The following is an 18,538-nucleotide window of genomic DNA, read 5'->3' as shown; positions in this document are numbered from 1 at the left end:
GTGGATTATAAGATTTACTATAGGTAAAGCTCTTAAAACAGTGACTGGCACAGAGTAAGTGCTAAATAAATATGAGGGACAGCTATACATTATTGTCTTTGAGTTTATGTACTTGTCTCTCACCATAACAAGTGGCAAGATATGTTGTCATGCCTCCTCAGAATTACCAGCTCGGAGAGAGAATGGCCATGGGAGGGCCTGGAAATGGAACTTATACCTCATAGAAATCTGATGGGTTGCAGGATAAATGTCCACTATTCTTCCCAGCAGCAGGAGCACTCTCCAGGGTGTGTCTGTTGTTGGCTTTTTGAGCAGTGCAGCAGAGTGTGAAGCTCTGGCCCTAGGATCTGTGGTGCTTGTCATGCTCGGGGATCACTCGGCCTCTGTCAGCAGACTGCCTTGGGAATGTCCTTCCCATGGACCAGCCAGACAAAAGAGCTGGAGTCTTACTCTCTTGAAGCTGCTGTCGAGGCCCAGGGGGGCAATTCTGCACACTGCCATTTACCAAAGGCACGCTGAGATGGTGATTCTCACACCTGTAACCAAGCAGTCTCCACAGTCCTGCTACGCTGGGGAGTGTTCCAACATATCCAGTGACCAGAGCAGAAAGGCAGATGGAGTGAGGAGCAGAACTGCAGACGAAATCACGTCCTGCTGTGAACGGGGCAGTGGAAGAGTCTGCTCGTGGGCCTGCAGGAGGGGAAGGGCCGAGAACCTCATCAGTGGGCCTGCAGGCTCCAGTGGAAGGCCTCACCATCAAATACATGATGAGATATTTATTTTCTAGATCTTCATCAAGTCCTTCCTTCAAGGGAATGTCATCTCAAGCTTTTTTCATGGACTATAAAGTCCAAGCCAGCATTGGAAGCAACACACATTTCCATGATGGTTTGACCCCGGCTTCACTACCTTCATGCTCCTATCACACGGGGGACGCTTCCCCAACTGAGGGATTGCAGAGGGCCACAGCAGGACATGAAGAGCTGGAGAGCTAGTGAATGAGTTACTGTTCTCTCAGGAAGCTTCGCTGGATGCCCCATCCTGCCAGGGTCCTGGCCAGAAAAGCGTTATCCAGGGGACATCGTGATGGACCTGCCGCTCCCCCAAGGCAGCAGCAAGGCCTTACTGTGTGGCTAGATCCGCACTAACAGCTTCTTCAATGGATTCTACCTTCCTTGTCCAAATGGCACAACCACACTACCACTGTGGCTTCAGCAGAGAACAGACGCTAGGCCCAGGGAGGTAGCCAAGAACACCACAGGTGGGTGGAGGCAGCAGAGCTGGGGTTTACATCCAAACAGTGCTACTCCCGAGCCAGGGCTTCTTGCCACGAAGCCAGAACGCCTTTATCTTTATGTTGCTTTGGAGCCGAGATCTTTTTTTTTTCCAAAAGACAAAAAAAAAAAAAAAAAAAACCAACAAAAAACAAAAACAAAAACAAAAACAAAAAAACAACACTTGGTTTTCCTTTACAGGTTTTGGTAGACCACTATGTTTTGATGTTTTATTCTACCTGAAAAGGCCTGCTGAGTCTTTACTCTGATTTCTAGATACCTTCAGTAAACAGCCTTAACTTGGGAGGTTCACGGCCATGTGTGTCCACTCTTCAGGGATGACATCTTGAATCTCTCAGATTCTCATTCGAAAACTGGTTTCTGTGAGGATGGTAAAGGCAGCCTCCTCCTCCTCCTCTGGAAGGTAGCTTGGAACTCTGGCAGCACTTCCCCTCCCCCCCAGAAGGTCCTGGAACAACCTGTCATCCATCCACCCCCCTCCACCACAGTCCTCAGCTCCATCAGCAGGGAGATTGGCTAGGCAGGAACAGCTGCATTTCCCTTCTCATCCTTCACATGCCAAAGGGCTAACAGGCCACTATGCTTTCTTGCTGTAACCAGAAATTACACTTGTCATTTTAAAAGCAAACTGATATAGGGTACTTAAATAGTCAAAATCCTACAGAGACTAGGTTGGTAATTGCCAGGGGCTGAAGGGAAGGGGGGATGGGAAGTTACTATTCAATGGGTGTAAAGTTTAGTTCTAGACATCTGCTGAGCAACACAGTGCCTGTAGTTAATACTACCATATCCTACGCTTAGAAGGTAGATTTCATGTTAAATGTTCTTACCACATACACACAAAAAAGGGAATATGAAAATAATGAGAACACTCATAGGTGTCCCTTAAAAATCAACTGAAAAAATATTCTATTTCTTTACCTATATGGAGTAAAACATATAAATATGTTAAAGATAAGTGTTCTTTCTACCTATATAAATACACATTTGGGAATTTACATTGTAGTGAGAGGTCAGCTAATTGCTTTTTGTTCTTTTCACAGACACATAAAAATGTTCAATGTGCTCAAAAATAATTTTCTCTTAATTTTCACTCTTTAATGCCACACAACACCATAAAAAGCACAGGTATAGGCCAATATAAATACTACTCATGATAATGCTAACTATATGAGTTGAGGAATGTTTTAATTAGTTTCATTGTGGTAGTTATTCCACAATGTGTATATATATCAAAACATGGAGTTGTAGATTTAGAATATGTAGAATTTTTGTCTATTATACCTCAATAATTAGAAAAAGAAAAAAGAAAACATGTTCAAGACACTAAGTATCTACCTGGTATATTCAAGGAATGGTGATCATTACTGTAAGATAGAGAGAGAGAGAGAGATATAGATAGATAGATAGATATCCATGAGCACTGATTATTAAGCTTTCTTTTTTCTTCATAATTTCAGAATTCAGAATATCATTGCCCGTTTGAGGTCTACACATGTACTCTTGTCAAAACACATGAATTCTGAAGATACTCTTTTCAAGAAATGGAAAGAAAATTATTCTAAGAGTATTAAAGTATAGCTTTGGAATGCTGACATTTCCAAAAGCCACAGGCATCTGCCAGGCACTCGAGAAGCCAAGAATTCTGTTGGACATACTCTTAGGAGTGCTGGAAGGTGCACAGTTCCCTAGCCTGCAACACAGATGGGAAAGAGAAGGCTTTCCAACGAGTGTTACAAAATGTGTTCATCTGGCTTTAGGTGGAGAGCCTGGAATTTTATCAGTAAATTTCTCTCTCACTCTCATACCTGGTTTCTTAAAAACCATTTTTTAAAAAATCGAATGCTTTTTAATTATTCTTAAGAAAAACAGATTCAGAAAGCAAAACGAGATGCAACACTGCGGTGTAGTAGTGTTGGGAGAACCAGTACTGTTATTTCCATTTTAAAACCTCAAATGAAGCAAACCAAAGCATGCAGAGCATTATGACCAAGGCTGATGGAGTCCACAGCCTGCTTCCTACAGATCATTTCCTTAGTGGAAACTCCCTAAGGTAATGATCAGAGAAGGGTTTACCCTACTGCTGGCTGCTGGACCTCAACTCCAGCAGGGACTTCTCCCAGCTTGGGGGAGGCAGCTGCCAGCAGGCACCAAACAAGCAGCACTCGAGGGCCAGGAGGGGGCGGAGGGGGGGGAAGCGGGCACTCACCTCAGCAATCTTCAGTACTGCGCTCCCATTCAGGTCAAATGTCGGGGTGTAGGTTATGCAGAGCAAAACCTTTAGCAACCAGGATGTGGGGGAGGAAGGGAAAGAGAAGGGGTTAAAAGTGTAGAAATAAACAGAGATACAGTTTCACATATCATTTGTGCAGCCCTGTTTTTATGACTCCTTTGCTCTTTGCTTTATCTCATGTTTCTTCCCATGCCACTTACTGCTCTCTAACGAGTGGCTGCACACTGCCCAATAAAATAGAGACTAATACTATAATAAAGGGACCTACCCTCTTCCTCCAGGGAAGGGCCACTGCAAGACTGGCCAGAGACAGCATTCCTCAGCAACTCGAGGTGGTCTACCCAATAACATGGCTCAGCGCTACGCATGGTGGGTAAATGATCTAGGTTAATACTGTTAATAAATGTGATGATTGTTCTTATTTCCCTGATAAGGAGACTGATGCTAAGATTAAATAAGCCACCTAAGACCACACAAGAAACAAGTTGTGCAGCTGAGATCTGAACCCAAGTAACCTGACTCCATGTCCCGAATTACCATGCGATCTGCCCACGTGTCATTGTACTTTCCTGTTCCTGTCCCCTTCCTGGATCCCCAAAACATATAGAAATTCCTTAATAGGCAATTTCCTCTTCCCTCCTATAACTTCCCCCAGATGCTGCTCTGAGTTTACCTATTTATTAGTCTCAGATGACTCTTATTCTACAGGACAGACAATGAGTTGATGACATTTGGAAGACCTTTAACAACCTCTAAATGTTTCACGTCCTACTTGCAGAGCTATCAGCGAACAGATTGTTAAAATTCTGTGGCATTTTTTAAAATTGTTTCTAATTTCGTAGCTAAGAGGCAAGACTCTCCCTGTCCTCTGACTTCTGACACCGTGAATTTTTCTCACTGACCATCCGAGATTAAACAGCACTGGTGTCTGCTCCTCGATTGCCAACCCAACACTGTCCTGCTTGCAGCCTGGCCTGCCAGTGGGGGCTACCTGATGGTGTTTCTCATCTGGTTCTGCCCAGTTCATGGAAGAACGCTGAAGCCTAGCAAATTTACCATAGGATATCACCTAATCAATGAATAGTGCACTTGCCGGATGGGACAAGGAATCTCTCCCAATCCCTCAGTTTAGTTACCAGCCAGGCCACCCTCAGAACAGCTGCTCCTTTAGAGAAAGCTAATAGGTATGAGATTAAAGAAGCTGAAGGGGATCTTCTTGAATTTTAGTCATGAGATTATATAAATTCATTGTGGGTCTGTTTCTCAGTCTTTTTATCCTTAAGGAGCCTGGTACCCAAGAATCACCTCCAGATAACAATCCCCTCATGCCAAGCAGGTAGATAGAGAGAGATGCTAGGAACAGCTGTCCTCAGGCCTTGTGGGAAAAGGCTTTCTTTTGTTTAATGGTTATCTTTGGTAAACAAGAAGTGGTGAAAGCCGAGGTCAGCTGTGTCCTGAGGACCTAATTTGGCTTGGGAGGAGGCCATATCTTCTAATGCCTCTGTACTTGGTGGTGCCTGTGCCTGAAACCCTCCTGTCCTTGGCTCTTCCTGCTTTTGTTAATCAGGTGGCTCATTTGATTGGCTTTTTTCAGGCCTCAACTTAAATGTAACCCCCTCAGAGAGGCATGTACCTTCCTCTGACTACTCTCTCTAAATGGCTGGTCACATCTCTTTGTTTTATGATATCAGAACATGCACCAGGCTCATAAACAACTGTTTTATTTACTTATTTTTAATCTCTCCATTAGACTATAGCATCCATTGGGCATCTGAAAGACCCTCGAGGCTTTCTCAAATGGAGCTTTCCTACTTTGAGTTTTTGCTACTTCTCACAGCTTCCCTTTCTTGAATTTTTCCCTCCTCTCTGATTCCTGGCAGGCAGGTGGGAGGTTGTAAGAGGCTGGCTGGTGGAGATGGTGGTCTGCAGAGAGGGAAGTAGCTTGCCCATCTGGGCTCTTGGTTCCTTCAGTATTTACAATAAAGACTGACAACTGGCAATACTTTACAATATGAAAATAATAATGGCAAATATTTGCCTAAACTGGTTAGTTATTAATGTTACTTATAAGACTGGTGATTGGCTTTCTGCCTTCCATTACTCTGCATTCATACAAGGTACACAAGAGTAGATCTGGAAAGAAGTTTTCAAAAATCAAACCCATTTTCGGTGAGGAAGAGGGAACAGTACCAATGGGGACGTCTCCATGAAGGGCACTGAGTTGGTAGTGGTATCTGGTAATCAATGTTCTCTGGGAAACCGAGGAGGGTCAACTTCCTCTGTCACAAGGAGGTCAGTAAATGTAGAATGAGGCCTCTTAGCAATAGTCTGAAGGAAGCTTAGGATCCCTGCACCCAGCCAATGCTGATAGAGTTCAAAAGACCCTTGATAAAAGGCTCTCCACACCTAATGTCTGGCCACCAATATCCAAAGACTCACTGAGCTGTCTGCAAAAACTACAAACCACCAAAAACAATGAAAGGGAAGTGAAGCACATTAATGAAGCTAGCTTCTTCAGCTCAAGTAGAGTTTTTTGTGTTGGAAGCAGAGCAGGTTTGAATAATAGGGAGGACAGTGCTCATGGCCCACAATGACTCACACAGTACATACAAAGAGCAGTGTCCAGCGAGGATGATGCAGTAGACAGAAATGACTTATCAAAGATGATCAATGGAGAAATGGTTGATATGCCCAGTGCCTAGCAAGCATTAATTCACCAGATTAAAACAAAGATTGGGTGTAGGAAGTTTAGGGGATAGAAAATGAATTTAAAGCAGCTGACTTCTGTTGCATTGGGAGAGGGCAGAAAGTTCAAGTTCACTACACTGGCCTCAAGGAAAACAGGAGCAACTAAACCCTGAGGGCGATTCCACTACTGACTACACCATCACTGAACAGCAGGAACTGGAGTGATCGGCAGTATCTCACAATGCAGCTAGCCCGCATGGCCTCCATAAGTGAGCTACAGGGATAGGGAAATCAGACACAAAGTCTTCCATAAATTGGGAAAAATTACTGCAAAGACTAACAAAAAGCCCAATCATTAAAAAACAATCATCAAATTGCTACTGTATAAAAGAAATAACTCCTCAATTTAAAATATGTACAGAAACTTTGGGGCACCGGGGTGGCTCACGTCATGATCTCAGGGTCCTGGGATTGAGTCTTGTGTTGGGTCCCTGTTCAGTAGGGAGTCTGCTTCTCCCTCTCCCTCTGCCCCTTCTCCACTCCTGTGCACGTGCTCTCTTTCAAATAAATAAATATAATCTTTAAAAAATAAAATGCATATAGAAACTTTGCATAAAAAGATTGTACCAGAAAGGAGAAAGCAAAGCTGATTTACTTTAAGAACTGGGCACAAGTGATAAGAATTTGGGAAACGTGGTCACATTAGGAACAGAGGGGGACAGATATGGACAGATAATGATGATGAGCATAAGATGACAGGTGTGCTCTTCTGATCACACATGCCCTGGATTAACCCTCTCCCAAGTACTTCTCACAGCTGTGACTGGGGTTTCTCCATCAGGCAGACTGGGCCCTGTGACTGTATAACAGAGCAGGTGCTGTGATGTCAGAGCCAAAACACCATTGTTTTAGTAACATGACCATGGCATGTGATTCAGCACCTAATTGCTGTGTGACTATGCCCTCTATCCCCCTGTCTGTAGAATTCCCACCCCCACCTCATGAGGATATTTAGAGGAATGAACACACTAAACAATGGTTTTTTTTTTTTTTTTTTTTTTTTTAATTTTTTATTTATTTATGATAGTCACAGAGAGAGAGAGAGAGAGGCAGAGACACAGGCAGAGGGAGAAGCAGGCTCCATGCACCGGGAGCCCGACGTGGGATTCGATCCCGGGTCTCCAGGATCGCGCCCTGGGCCAAAGGCAGGCGCCAAACCGCTGCGCCACCCAGGGATCCCCTAAACAATGGTTTAACACAGTAGTGTACACGGTACCTACCCAGGGCTGCCTTCTCACAGAGGTTAAATAAGCTTCCATGTGATGTAACTTATGGTATCCATTCTAAACATAAGTGATTAGGTACATTTTCAGTAAAAATTAAACTCAATCAGGGACACCTTGATGCCCTAGCAGTTGAGTGTCTGCCTTCAGCTCAGGGCATGATCCTGGTGTCCTGGGATCGAGTCCTGTATCAGGCTCCCTGCTGAGAGCCTGCTTTTCCCTCTATGTCTCTGCTTCTCTGTGTGTCTCTCATGAATAAATAAATAAAAATTTTTTAAAAATAAATCAGATTATCCACATTCAAAAGCATAAATCTGTGGCAATCTGCATTCTACTCTTTATCACTGCCCCGGATTCCTACTGCCCAGCATCCACATCATTCTGCTGCATCTCCACGTTCTCCCTCCTATATGTTCTCCCTTTTCAGCCTCACATCAGTTCAAGTCATTATGCATTCAGAGTCTGACTGCTATGGAGTCACAAGTATAAAAAGCAAGCACAATCTTTGGCATCAAGAACGCTCATCTCTTGGAGAAACTAGCACAGGCCTAACTGTACTTCAGGGCTGGTGGTGATGAATGCTGTTGCAGTTGTGAGGGCTAAAACAACCTTGAAGGCTAGAAGGCATTGTAACCTGGAGGAGACTTTGCTGATGAGGTGACATATGGGCAGGAGAGAGAGGGAGGGAAAGATGTGCTAAGCAAAGGAAATGTCACAAGTAAAGACAGATACGGGAAGGTATGAGGCTAGAGATGGTGCTAGAGAGGTAGGCTGGAACCCTGGTGCACAGCAATTCAACTGCCCAATGGTTAAGTGTCTTGCACGTATTGTTTTAGAGCTTGGCAGGCCCATAAATCCCAACTAAAAATAGAGGAGCTGAGGCAAACTGTAAATCAGAGTGATAAAAGCAGACACTTAGGATGTAGAGGAAGTTAAAGACAGATTCTAGTCATTCCAGTGACAGTGAATTGCCTGGGGTACATTTGGCAAAGGGATGCAGGGAATTCCCACCCTAAAAGACAACTGTCACCAATATGTGAAACCTTGTATCATCCCATAGCTGTTCTCTCCTCCTACTCCCTACCCCTCTAGTGGATCACACTGATCTCCCACAGTCCCATTTTTTTTTTACAATGCTTTATATTTAGGTATTAATATAGCAGCATATTTCAGAGAACAGTGATACACTTTGTTCAAAATGTATAATATACTACTATTACAGGTGTGACACTCAGAATGGGCAGGAAATGCAGACATTCTATACCATTTCTTCAGAGCAGCTTAGACTTATCACTTAAATCTGCATCCCTCTCTATGCCTCATTGGACTTATATAAGCTTCTTAGTAGTAGTAGCTTCTTAGTAGCATCTTTTTGATGCTTAACATGTTTAGCACATTGTCAGGCCTCGAGAGGTGTGATGTCCTGGCCTGTACTCAAGCTCTCCTATACCTTGTTCACCTTAGTGATCATCCTCACAGAGTTTCAGTGAGACTGTGCACCTTCGTGTCTAGTCATTTTTGTAAAATGTGTAGACAACATGTTAAGACAGCCCAGTTGTATAGAAGAAAATTATCCTAGGAATCTGAATGCCAGACTCAGGTTGCTCAGACTGGCTAAAGGCAGATTTTGCAATCACATAAGATAAGAATACTAGAACTTCTGAAGACTAGGTTAGGGTAATCAGAATTTAGTAAAGCCTCCTTTTGGGATATCCAGTCACCTGGCAGGATCTTGCTCTGGACAGTGAGAAAATCATCTCAACTAATCAGATGGCCTCTCCCATGAGATGCCATGAACATTTCTCCTTCCTGAAATCTCCTGCTATGCTCCACTGAGAACCTACCTTTTGCACTCAACATAGTAAATGGTAACTTGCCTAAGATTTAGGATTCAAAGATCTCACTTCTCCCAAGGTTCCAGATGAGTTCTCCCCAGGACTGTTTCCACAAATGCTAGAGCGAAGAAGTGATTCTTGAGCTTAATGGATTGCAACTGCATGTCTGCTTTATGTCTAACTGTGTGCTGTGTTGCTCAGGCTCCCATCCATGTATGCAGCAGACATTTATGGGTGTGTTACTCGTGATCTGACCTAGTGCTGGTGTTGGGCATATAGTACTGAACTAAAAAGACACCCTGATTTTGCAAGGATAAGAGCTGGTGTTGAAGACCATCATAAAATAAGGGGTCACAATAAATCGTGGTGGATACTATGACTGGGAAAACACACTGTACTCTGGGGAAGTCTCTCTGGGTCTAAAGCATAGCATACTAGTTGTAATGCTGCTTTCTTCTCTCAGTGGATTTTTAAATTTAACATGCTACAACATGCACAATTAGTAAATTAACCCTAGGGAAGACACCACAGGTTCCATCAAGAAGCGAGCTGATTTGGGGAAGTCAAGACATATTGAGGATATGGATGCATATCGAATGAATAAGGAAGTCTTCTTTCCCTCTTTTTTTAAACTATTAAAATAATCTTAATTTACATATGAGTGTATCTTAAGGTGACTGGAGTTTTACTTTCCCAAATACCAGATGTTATTTATAAATCAAACCAAACAAAATCTACTACAGCTCAAAAAAAGTTACTAAAAACTTGAGTCCAGCCCACAGAAGGCCTTGTCTTTACTGGAGCATAGAGCAGACGACTCTCTTCAAATTCTTAATGCCAAACGCATTTCAAACCCCAGCTCTGGTTCTGGTGGAAAATCTAACTTCGTTACTTCATGCACATTTCCTTCTGGCATTTCCTTTATCTTGGCATGAAACTTCATAAAATTAAAAATAATTGCATAATTCCTTCTCTTTAGAAACATTCCAGTTCTTTTTTTTTACTCTGTCAAATATGGCAAAAACAAGGATGGGAAATTCAGTGTTGAGCATGGGGATTCTGAGCCACCAAAATGCCTTTCCATTGGTTGCAGGGCAGGCCCCTCTTCTGCATGTGCAGCCTTATGGGGTGTGAGCTGCTGAAAGTGTACCTTGGCCATGAACTAGAAACAGATTCTTTTCCTCAGGGTCTACACACGAACAATAAAGCAGATTCCGCCTTCTGAAGACAGCAGAACAGAAGAATGTGTATCTTTGGAGTGGGGGTGGGAGTAGTGAAAAAGTACATATAGAATGTCAGGGCACATTTTCTTCTCATCTACAATTAAAATGTGGCTGCCCAAAGTAAGCATTTCTTTTTCTCATTTTGATCAAAGTTTTGCAACCTCAGTGTGATGGACATTTGGGGTCAAATGATTCTTTTTGCGGGGGATTGTTCTGTGCATTGTAGGATATTTAGCAGCATCTCTGGCCTCTACCCTCCAAATGACAGTGGCACTCCCAGTTGTGACAACTGAAAATTTCTTCAGCCATTGCCAAATATCCTCTGGGGGACAAAATAGTCCCCAGTTGAGAATCACTGTTTTAGATCACTTATACCCCACATGCCTTGTGAATATAGCTGAGAACCCCTACAACGTTACTCTGCTTCCAAAAGCCTCAGAGGGAGAATCGAGGACTTTCAGAGGGGATCTGGGATGACCCACTGGTCCTTCACTATGCTCCAAAGATCCAAGACTGAAGTTAACAACAGGTAGTTGAGCTATGATCCTAATCTTTATTTTGATTTACAGAAAAATGAAATTATTGTATCACATGAAACCTCTACCCCTTAGGACTCAAACAGACTTATCTGAGGCTGAGGTGACAGGTAGTTTGAGAAATCACATTCTGGCAAATGGCTATTCTGACAGATTTTTTTAGTCCACAGAATATTTTGCTAGAGTTCCTGAGTACCCAGTTTGGAAAACATTTCTAACTGGTATATGGTCATGTTTCTTCTGGCCTTGATTTGTTGCCACAAGTAGTAAGTCTGATATTCATTGATATTCATCAATATGCCCTTAGCACCTAATTCTAGGAAATGCTGTACCAGTGATATCTGTAAAAAAATTTTTTTGTGTGAATATTAAATTATAATGAGCTTGGCTAATTCACTTGAACAAATAAATAAATAAACCATTCTGCTCTTCCTTCCAAACTCTCTCCCCCTTGGCAAGTTCTCGTAACTCTTCCCTCTAACTAGAGTCTCAAAAATCTATCACTGGAGCCAACATTTCTTCCAAGTTTCAGTCCCTAATTTCAACTTCTCAACAGCACCAACAAATATATGCAATTCCATGAAAATCTTGTTACCAGCATAAGTCTCCAATGTGACACAGCGAACACTTCCCCCACTTCTAAAATTCCTAATTATGCAACCATTAAAATTATATGAAAGGAATAAATATAGCCTGGGAAAGGTTTATAATCTAAAGTGAAATGAAATAAAAAATCCTATATGCACAATGAATATAACTGAACACATAAATAGATAGGATTAGAAACAAATATACAAAAATCAGTCATACTTATGGGATTTGCAGTGAACTTTCTTCTATTTTGGAAAGCCTGTGGTGCTGAACTACTTGTATTTCTTTAAATTATCCTTTAAAAAGATTATAATTCTTTAATATCTGACAATGTGAACTATCTCTCTCCTAAAATGGCCCCTTAAAAATCCACCATTCAGTCAGAAATCCTGGCTCCTACTCCTGTAATCACCTTGGATTTTTCTTTCGCCACCTACTTACCACCTACTCCACTGCCAGCCACCACAGCTCCTGATTCTCTCTCTGCAGATCAGCCCCGTGCAGCTGGGTGCACTTTTCCACACATAGTTGCACAGGACCCTTCCTGTTGCCACCAATCTGTTTCAAGTCCTCAGGACTTCTTGCTTAGGCTCTTATATTTCACCAGCATCTCTGACTCAGTTCTGCTGATTCTGGACCATCATGCAAAACTCTTCCTTCTTCTGCCCTGAACCTTCAACACCTAACACCCATCTCTGGAAATGTCCCTGTCCTGCTCCTGCTCACTCTGACCAGGCCCCAGAGAACCTCTCTCAACCTCCCCTCCAGGCTCATCACTTACCAGCCTTCAGTAATCACAGTTTACAGCCCATGCTTTCCCATCTACAGGGCTTTTCTTCTCTACCAGGAACGCCCACCCTCCCAATATCACTGTCAGAATTCTATACACCTTTCAAAATCCAACTCAAATATTACCCTCTCCTTGAAACACTGATCTATCCAGCTCAACGTGGTTTCTCCTTCTGAATTTTTCCAACTCCACTTCTGCTACAACATACACAACTACCTTGAATTTTGGTAAATGTGTACATTGTTATCTCTTTCCTATTAGATTCTGAACACTTGTCTTTGAAGGTACTGCTTTTAATCCTACAAAATTTTATATGTTGCTGGTAATAAAAATACACTCACTGAATAAACCAATGGAAAGAAGTCTAAGAGAAAACAAACTGAAAAGTTCAATGAACTGTCTTGTTCTAGGTTAGTCTGTAACAAACTTATTTCGACCTAATCTCATAGCTGATGCTTTAAGAAGTAAAGTTCATCAGCATGTCCTAGATAATACCTTTATTCCCTCTTTCTCTCCCTCTCAGACTCTCCCCAGAACAGGCACCTCATCTCAGATGGTCTCTACCCACATACACATGAGGTTTCTGATAATTTTATAATCAATGCTTATAGACATGATCAACCAAGTTCCTCAAGATAGTTTTTAAAGGGCTAAAGCCAACTTGATTCTCTATATGTTAGACATTTAATAATTATAAAGCTTCCCCAGTGTAACCAAATCATATGAATTTTACCTAGTAGGATGGAATAGAAATTTATTGGCATAAATGGTGGGGTGTTTTCTGTAGACTGTGGAATTATGACTAATGATTAGGACCCTAAATATATACTGGTAGATGATCAATAAATAACAATTCAGAAGATTCTTCTTTTAAGCTACAATTTAACAATAGTAAACACGATGAAGCCCTTTTTTAGGAATCAGAAATATATGATGAAACACTTTTCCATTACTGCATACTGCAGAAGAAAGTGACCTTTATAGGCTGTAGGGGGAGGGAGTGGCTATAGAAAAAAAAAGAGAAGAAACTCTCAAAGCAAAGGTATTTTTCTAATGTTCAGGTTCATAATTTGAATGAGTTTAGAGGTATTCATTTTATTAAGATGCTACACATATTTTTATAACTATAACAAAACTGAAAGCTAACCAACGGTTACATACAGTTAACCGGCTGAACCACCGAGGTGCCCAAGACATGATTGAGGGGATTTAGAACCAGTCCTTCCATTTGGTCTGTTTCTTCCTCCCAGACAAAGGTGCTGACTGCAATGCTGGTACATAATTTAAAAGCACTCTCTCCTTCTCACTGTAAGACCAGAGTTATAAATGGACATCCTGAAGCTTTGGTCTACCAGCTCTATAGCCATTAGCTCGTTTTCTATCAATCACTCATCTTTGTATTTTCTATAGATGTTTGGTTGACTTTTGTTGTAAAACATAAAAATACCTCAACAGTAAATGACATTCTTTTTCTCTTCCCCCAACCTGATCTCAATCTCGATCTTTCTCTCTCTCGCTCTTTGACACCCACACACTTGTCAGCTAATTTGGTGGGAAAGAGATATTGATTCTTCAAATTTGAAACTAGGTCTTGAAACTAGTGAAAGAATGCACTGTCATGGAGGATGCCAAAAACACACAGGATTCTCAGCCACTATCAGCTTTGCCCCTTACCGCCCCGTGACTTAATTTCTCTGTTCAATCATCTTTGGAATGGGGATACTAATGACTACCATGTACATGCCTTTTAGAAGAGACTCAGAAGGCAAGAAACCTAGCCCACTGTTTAAAAGCACACATTTGGCCTCCAGCTGAATTACAGTTCAAATACTGGCCCTTCCATTTTACTAGATGTATGACCTGAGTATGAATGTAAAGTACTTACTAGAGCATCTAATGCATAATAAACATTAATCAGCCCCTGTCATTTCCCCCTTTAAAAACTGTACAGTCTCCCACCAATATTCATTTCTATTACCTAAAGGTGCATACAAAGTAAAACATCCAATACCAGAACATTCATCAAATGCTTTCTCGGTATCCAGTATCACATCCTTCCTTAAACACAAAGCTAGCGGCCCTCCTCAGGATGCTCACATCTCTGACACACTTATGAAGGCAGAAGGCCAGCCATAATTCCCTCCGGTTTTAAAGACCAGCCAGCTGTATCAGCTAATAACCACACTAAATGTTATCTATCAGGAAGAAGGGGAAAAAAAGTCCTAATTGCTCTAGTCAGAGATGTCATTAGTTACGTAGCTGGCTTCTATGGAGTCTGCATGGCATTTACAGAAATGGCACACACCATGGGAAAATGCTACCAAAGCAGACAGTGCTTAACGTAAATATTAAGTAGCTCCCTGCTGTCTACTAATGCATTACTAAGGTAATCTATCTTGAAAAACTTTCTTTCTGATTCTACAGTGCTGAAATTTGATTTGCTCAAGCTATAAAATTTTTATTTGGATTCCATGGCCATTTCAATAAATCAAAATTGCCTTTTCTTCCCCTCCTGTTAGAACAGGATCTTAGACTAAGTGGTCTAACCTCATTCCTATTTAATTTGTCAGGAGTAAGCATCATTGATATTTTTTTCTTTAACCTTCCAATTGACAGTCTAGGGCCTTCCTTCTAAATGAGAACATTACCATCAGAATTTTGAGTTTCATTATTAGTTAGTTTAATCTTAGGGAAATGTCTAAAAGAGGAAACCATATTATTTTCTCTCCAGGAATTCAATACAACTGCTACATACTCTGAAAAATGTGACAGGGTTCAATTTCTCGTGTTTATAAACACTACCAGATAGCAATAGGTGAGTAAAATGCATGGCATCACTTCTTAAAAAATAGCACCTGGGGTTTGTCATAAAAATGTGCTATGCTGTGGTTGGACAGACATAAATAAAAACTGCATGGTGTGCCTTTATCGCTCTTGAATAGCATATTGGTGTTTGAAAATGCCTACCATATCTCACCTTAAAAGATTTTCTCGTACCTACAAAATATTTATATGAAATGACTAGGGGATTTTGACAGGTAATTCCTAGTTTGGATAATTTATCATGAGAATGAGTTATGTAGAAGCATCAGGAATAAATATACCCTTCATATGAAATGAATCCAGCCTTTCCTTGAGGGCTCATCCAATTCCCTCTTTGTTAATTATATTTTGGGGAGAAGTGGCAAAAACATTTTCATATTCTAATGATGTCAGCAAAACAAGGACTTATTCGTGAGTTTTTTCTCAGGCCATTACAAATATTACAACATCCAAGATAAAAGGGTACACGCTTTTGAAGGTGACTAAAGTAATCACAGAAATTCTTCCTGCATAGAGAAAGGGCATAAACATTATCATTATTTATAAGCCAGCAATGCTATAATTTGGATATATCTTAGATCCAAATAATCCAAATGTCAGAAATAAGAAATGCTCATGGAGCCCTCCCTTGTGGTTATCACAGCATGTTATCTTATCATTCATTGTTTAGCTGCTTGGCTAAAACTGTTGGTCTAAATAAAAGTATAGTATAAAAGAAATTAGCTGAAGGCTAGGTCTGTTGTGAGTGGAAATATTTTTTCCCAATCCCAATGTTTAAATGGTTAAGAATAATAGCATAGGGCAAAGGCCCTTCTCTTTTTAAGCATTTTGGAAACCTAATTTTAAAGAATGGCAGCCTACATTATTGTTTTTTCTTTTTTGTTTTTTGACAATGCCTGATCTCTTCCCAGACATTAACGACAAATACCAATGGTTTATCATGGTGTCATTAGAAAGTCCATTAAGATAAACTTTCCAGGATTTCCAGTAGAGTTAACATGTGTCAACTGCTGTCCTCAGCAAGGCTAGCAGAAGGCACTGCTGGGCTGGAAGTAGCAAGCAAGCATAAGTTTTCAAAAACAGGTGTTACTGTTGACATAACCATTAAACATCCTGCTTCTCCAAGACTTTAAGAATAGGTACTTTCTCCTTTTAATTTTTAATACATATTCCTGTATTCCACAAAAAGGTATATTCCTGGGAGAAGTTCCAGAGTAATGTGAAATCTGTGAGGTGTTTCAGTAGGACACCACAGCTCACCATCCAGCGTATGGAGACCTAATAATACAAGAATGATTCGGCAGACTGGTCTTGGAAGCCACAGAAATGATTACCGTGGCAGCTGGCCTTGTCTCTCAACAGCAGCATGGAGGAAATGGAAGAGTAAAATAAATTCTAGAAGTGGTTAGTCTTCAGTTCCTATGAACGCACAGCTGCCAAACATATGTCGGAGGACAAGGCAAAACTGTCCATTACAGAATTGAAGAGAGTTAAAGATGAATGAGATCATCAAGACCAGCTAGTTCAGGGATTCTCAATGTTTATTTTAAGAATATTCCTAGGGGGCCCCCCAGTCGCTCATTCAGTTAAGCATTTGCCTTCAGCTCAGGTCAGTATCCTGAGGTGCTGGGATTGAGCCCCACATCAATCCCCATGTGGGGCTCCCTCCTCAGCAGAGTCTGCTTATCCCTCTCCCTCTGTCCATCCCTCCCACTCATGCTCTCTTTCTCTTGCTCTCAAATAAATTTAAAAAATCTTAAAAAAAAAAAAGAATATTCCTAGACTCACCCACTGAGATTATGACTCAGCAGCAGCAGGTAGGAAGTAGTAGGCATATGTTAACACTTCTGAAGCACTTGCTTTATGCCAGATACTGTGCTAAATTCTTTACAAATATCACTTATTTAATCCTTGCAACAGTCCTGTTGGGCAGGTGCTACTATTTCCCCCATTTTACAGATGAGGAGACCAAGACACAGAGTAGTTAAGGAATCTACCCGAGGATATCCAACTAGAAAGTGGATGAGCTGGCTTCAGAGTCTCAGCTTATCATCACTGCACTCAATTACTCATACTATCGGCTAGGGTGAGGTGCAAGGCATGAGGAAAATGTCATGACTGAAATAATCTTTTCTTTGCTGAACAGGGAAACTGAAACCCAGAGGAGTTAAGTCTCTTATCCAAGACAAAAATCCTTCAGTGCATTTCCAGGAAAGAAATCAATCATTATATGACACCAACTTTTCCCAAATATTTCTCTGTACCTATTCCTCCAGGGAGAGAAGGAATAGATGGCATTATTAAAAGCCAGCCCAGTGGTTCTAGCTGTGTTGCTCTGACTGAGGTACTGTTCTAGGAGAGAGATTTCCATCCTCTTCTGCTCAGCTCCCTGTTCATTCACAGCATAGGACACATTCCAGAGTCAGCATGAAGGGCTCCCAGTCATGGTGATCCTCAAGAGAGGGCAAAGGGAAAGAAGAGGGAGAGATGCCATCCCCCGAAAAAATAACTGAAATGTGGGAGATTAAAGTTCATGTCATTTGAGAATAGACAAGAAAGATGTGATTCTAATGTGGTTCCCAAGGATAGTCTTCCTGACCCTAAATTGACTATTTCTAGAGCCTTAGGATATGTGAAAACATCACTAGGTCACTGCTTTGTTTAATCATAAACAGGTAGCAGAGTACTCAGAATGATCGGAACTCCCCTAAGCTGGATCTACTCACATGCATGCTCTCAAAATGTGATAAATAAATACATTTCCTAGCAACACTGGATATGCAGGATCAGACCAAAAATCATATAGATTTACCGAAATTCTATCTTCTTACTTAGTTGTCATTTCTGTTCAACAATCCAGGTAATTCCGGCGGACCATAGGCAAGAACCACCATACATTCCAAATGAAGGGGGAGCTGGCATGACCACAATACAGAGGCATTTTCAAGATAACAACGAGGGCTTGGGGCGGGGGTAGGGGGGGATCAGTCTGTTCCTGTCCCAATGACGCAAACTGGCAGCCACGTCAAACCAACCTTCATCACTTCCACCTGCAGGTCTTCATTGAGGGAAGGCGTCACTTTCACAGCATTCAGAATCTGATTGAGCAGCTGCTTCTCATCAGAGTCTGTTTCCATGGATACAAACCTCTCTTCTGACAGAAGCTTCTGTAAAGAGCACAAGGCAATGATCACAGATAGATACAACAGAATAAGGCAGCAGGGGAAAACCTTAGAATGTA

The 18,538-nt window shown here is 41.5% G+C and overlaps 1 protein-coding gene across 5 annotated transcripts in view; it reads right to left on the bottom strand.

Moving 5' to 3' along the window:
- ARFGEF3 (ARFGEF family member 3) overlaps window positions 1–18,538 on the bottom strand; it is a 172,855-nt gene that overhangs the window by 108,849 nt on the left and 45,468 nt on the right. For all 5 annotated transcript variants that reach the window (XM_077894383.1, XM_077894390.1, XM_077894397.1 and 2 more), the window contains exons 4-5: window positions 18,333–18,464; window positions 3,505–3,573 (exon numbers count right to left, since the gene is read on the bottom strand). In XM_077894383.1, the coding sequence (XP_077750509.1) occupies window positions 3,505–3,573; window positions 18,333–18,464 (201 nt within the window). The remainder of the gene's footprint in view (window positions 1–3,504; window positions 3,574–18,332; window positions 18,465–18,538) is intronic.

This window comes from Canis aureus, chromosome 1 (assembly GCF_053574225.1).
Source record: "Canis aureus isolate CA01 chromosome 1, VMU_Caureus_v.1.0, whole genome shotgun sequence".
NCBI classification, from domain to species: domain Eukaryota; kingdom Metazoa; phylum Chordata; class Mammalia; order Carnivora; family Canidae; genus Canis; species Canis aureus.
The sequence above is the reverse complement of the archived record's forward strand: the minus strand, read 5'-3'. Positions and strand labels throughout refer to the sequence as shown.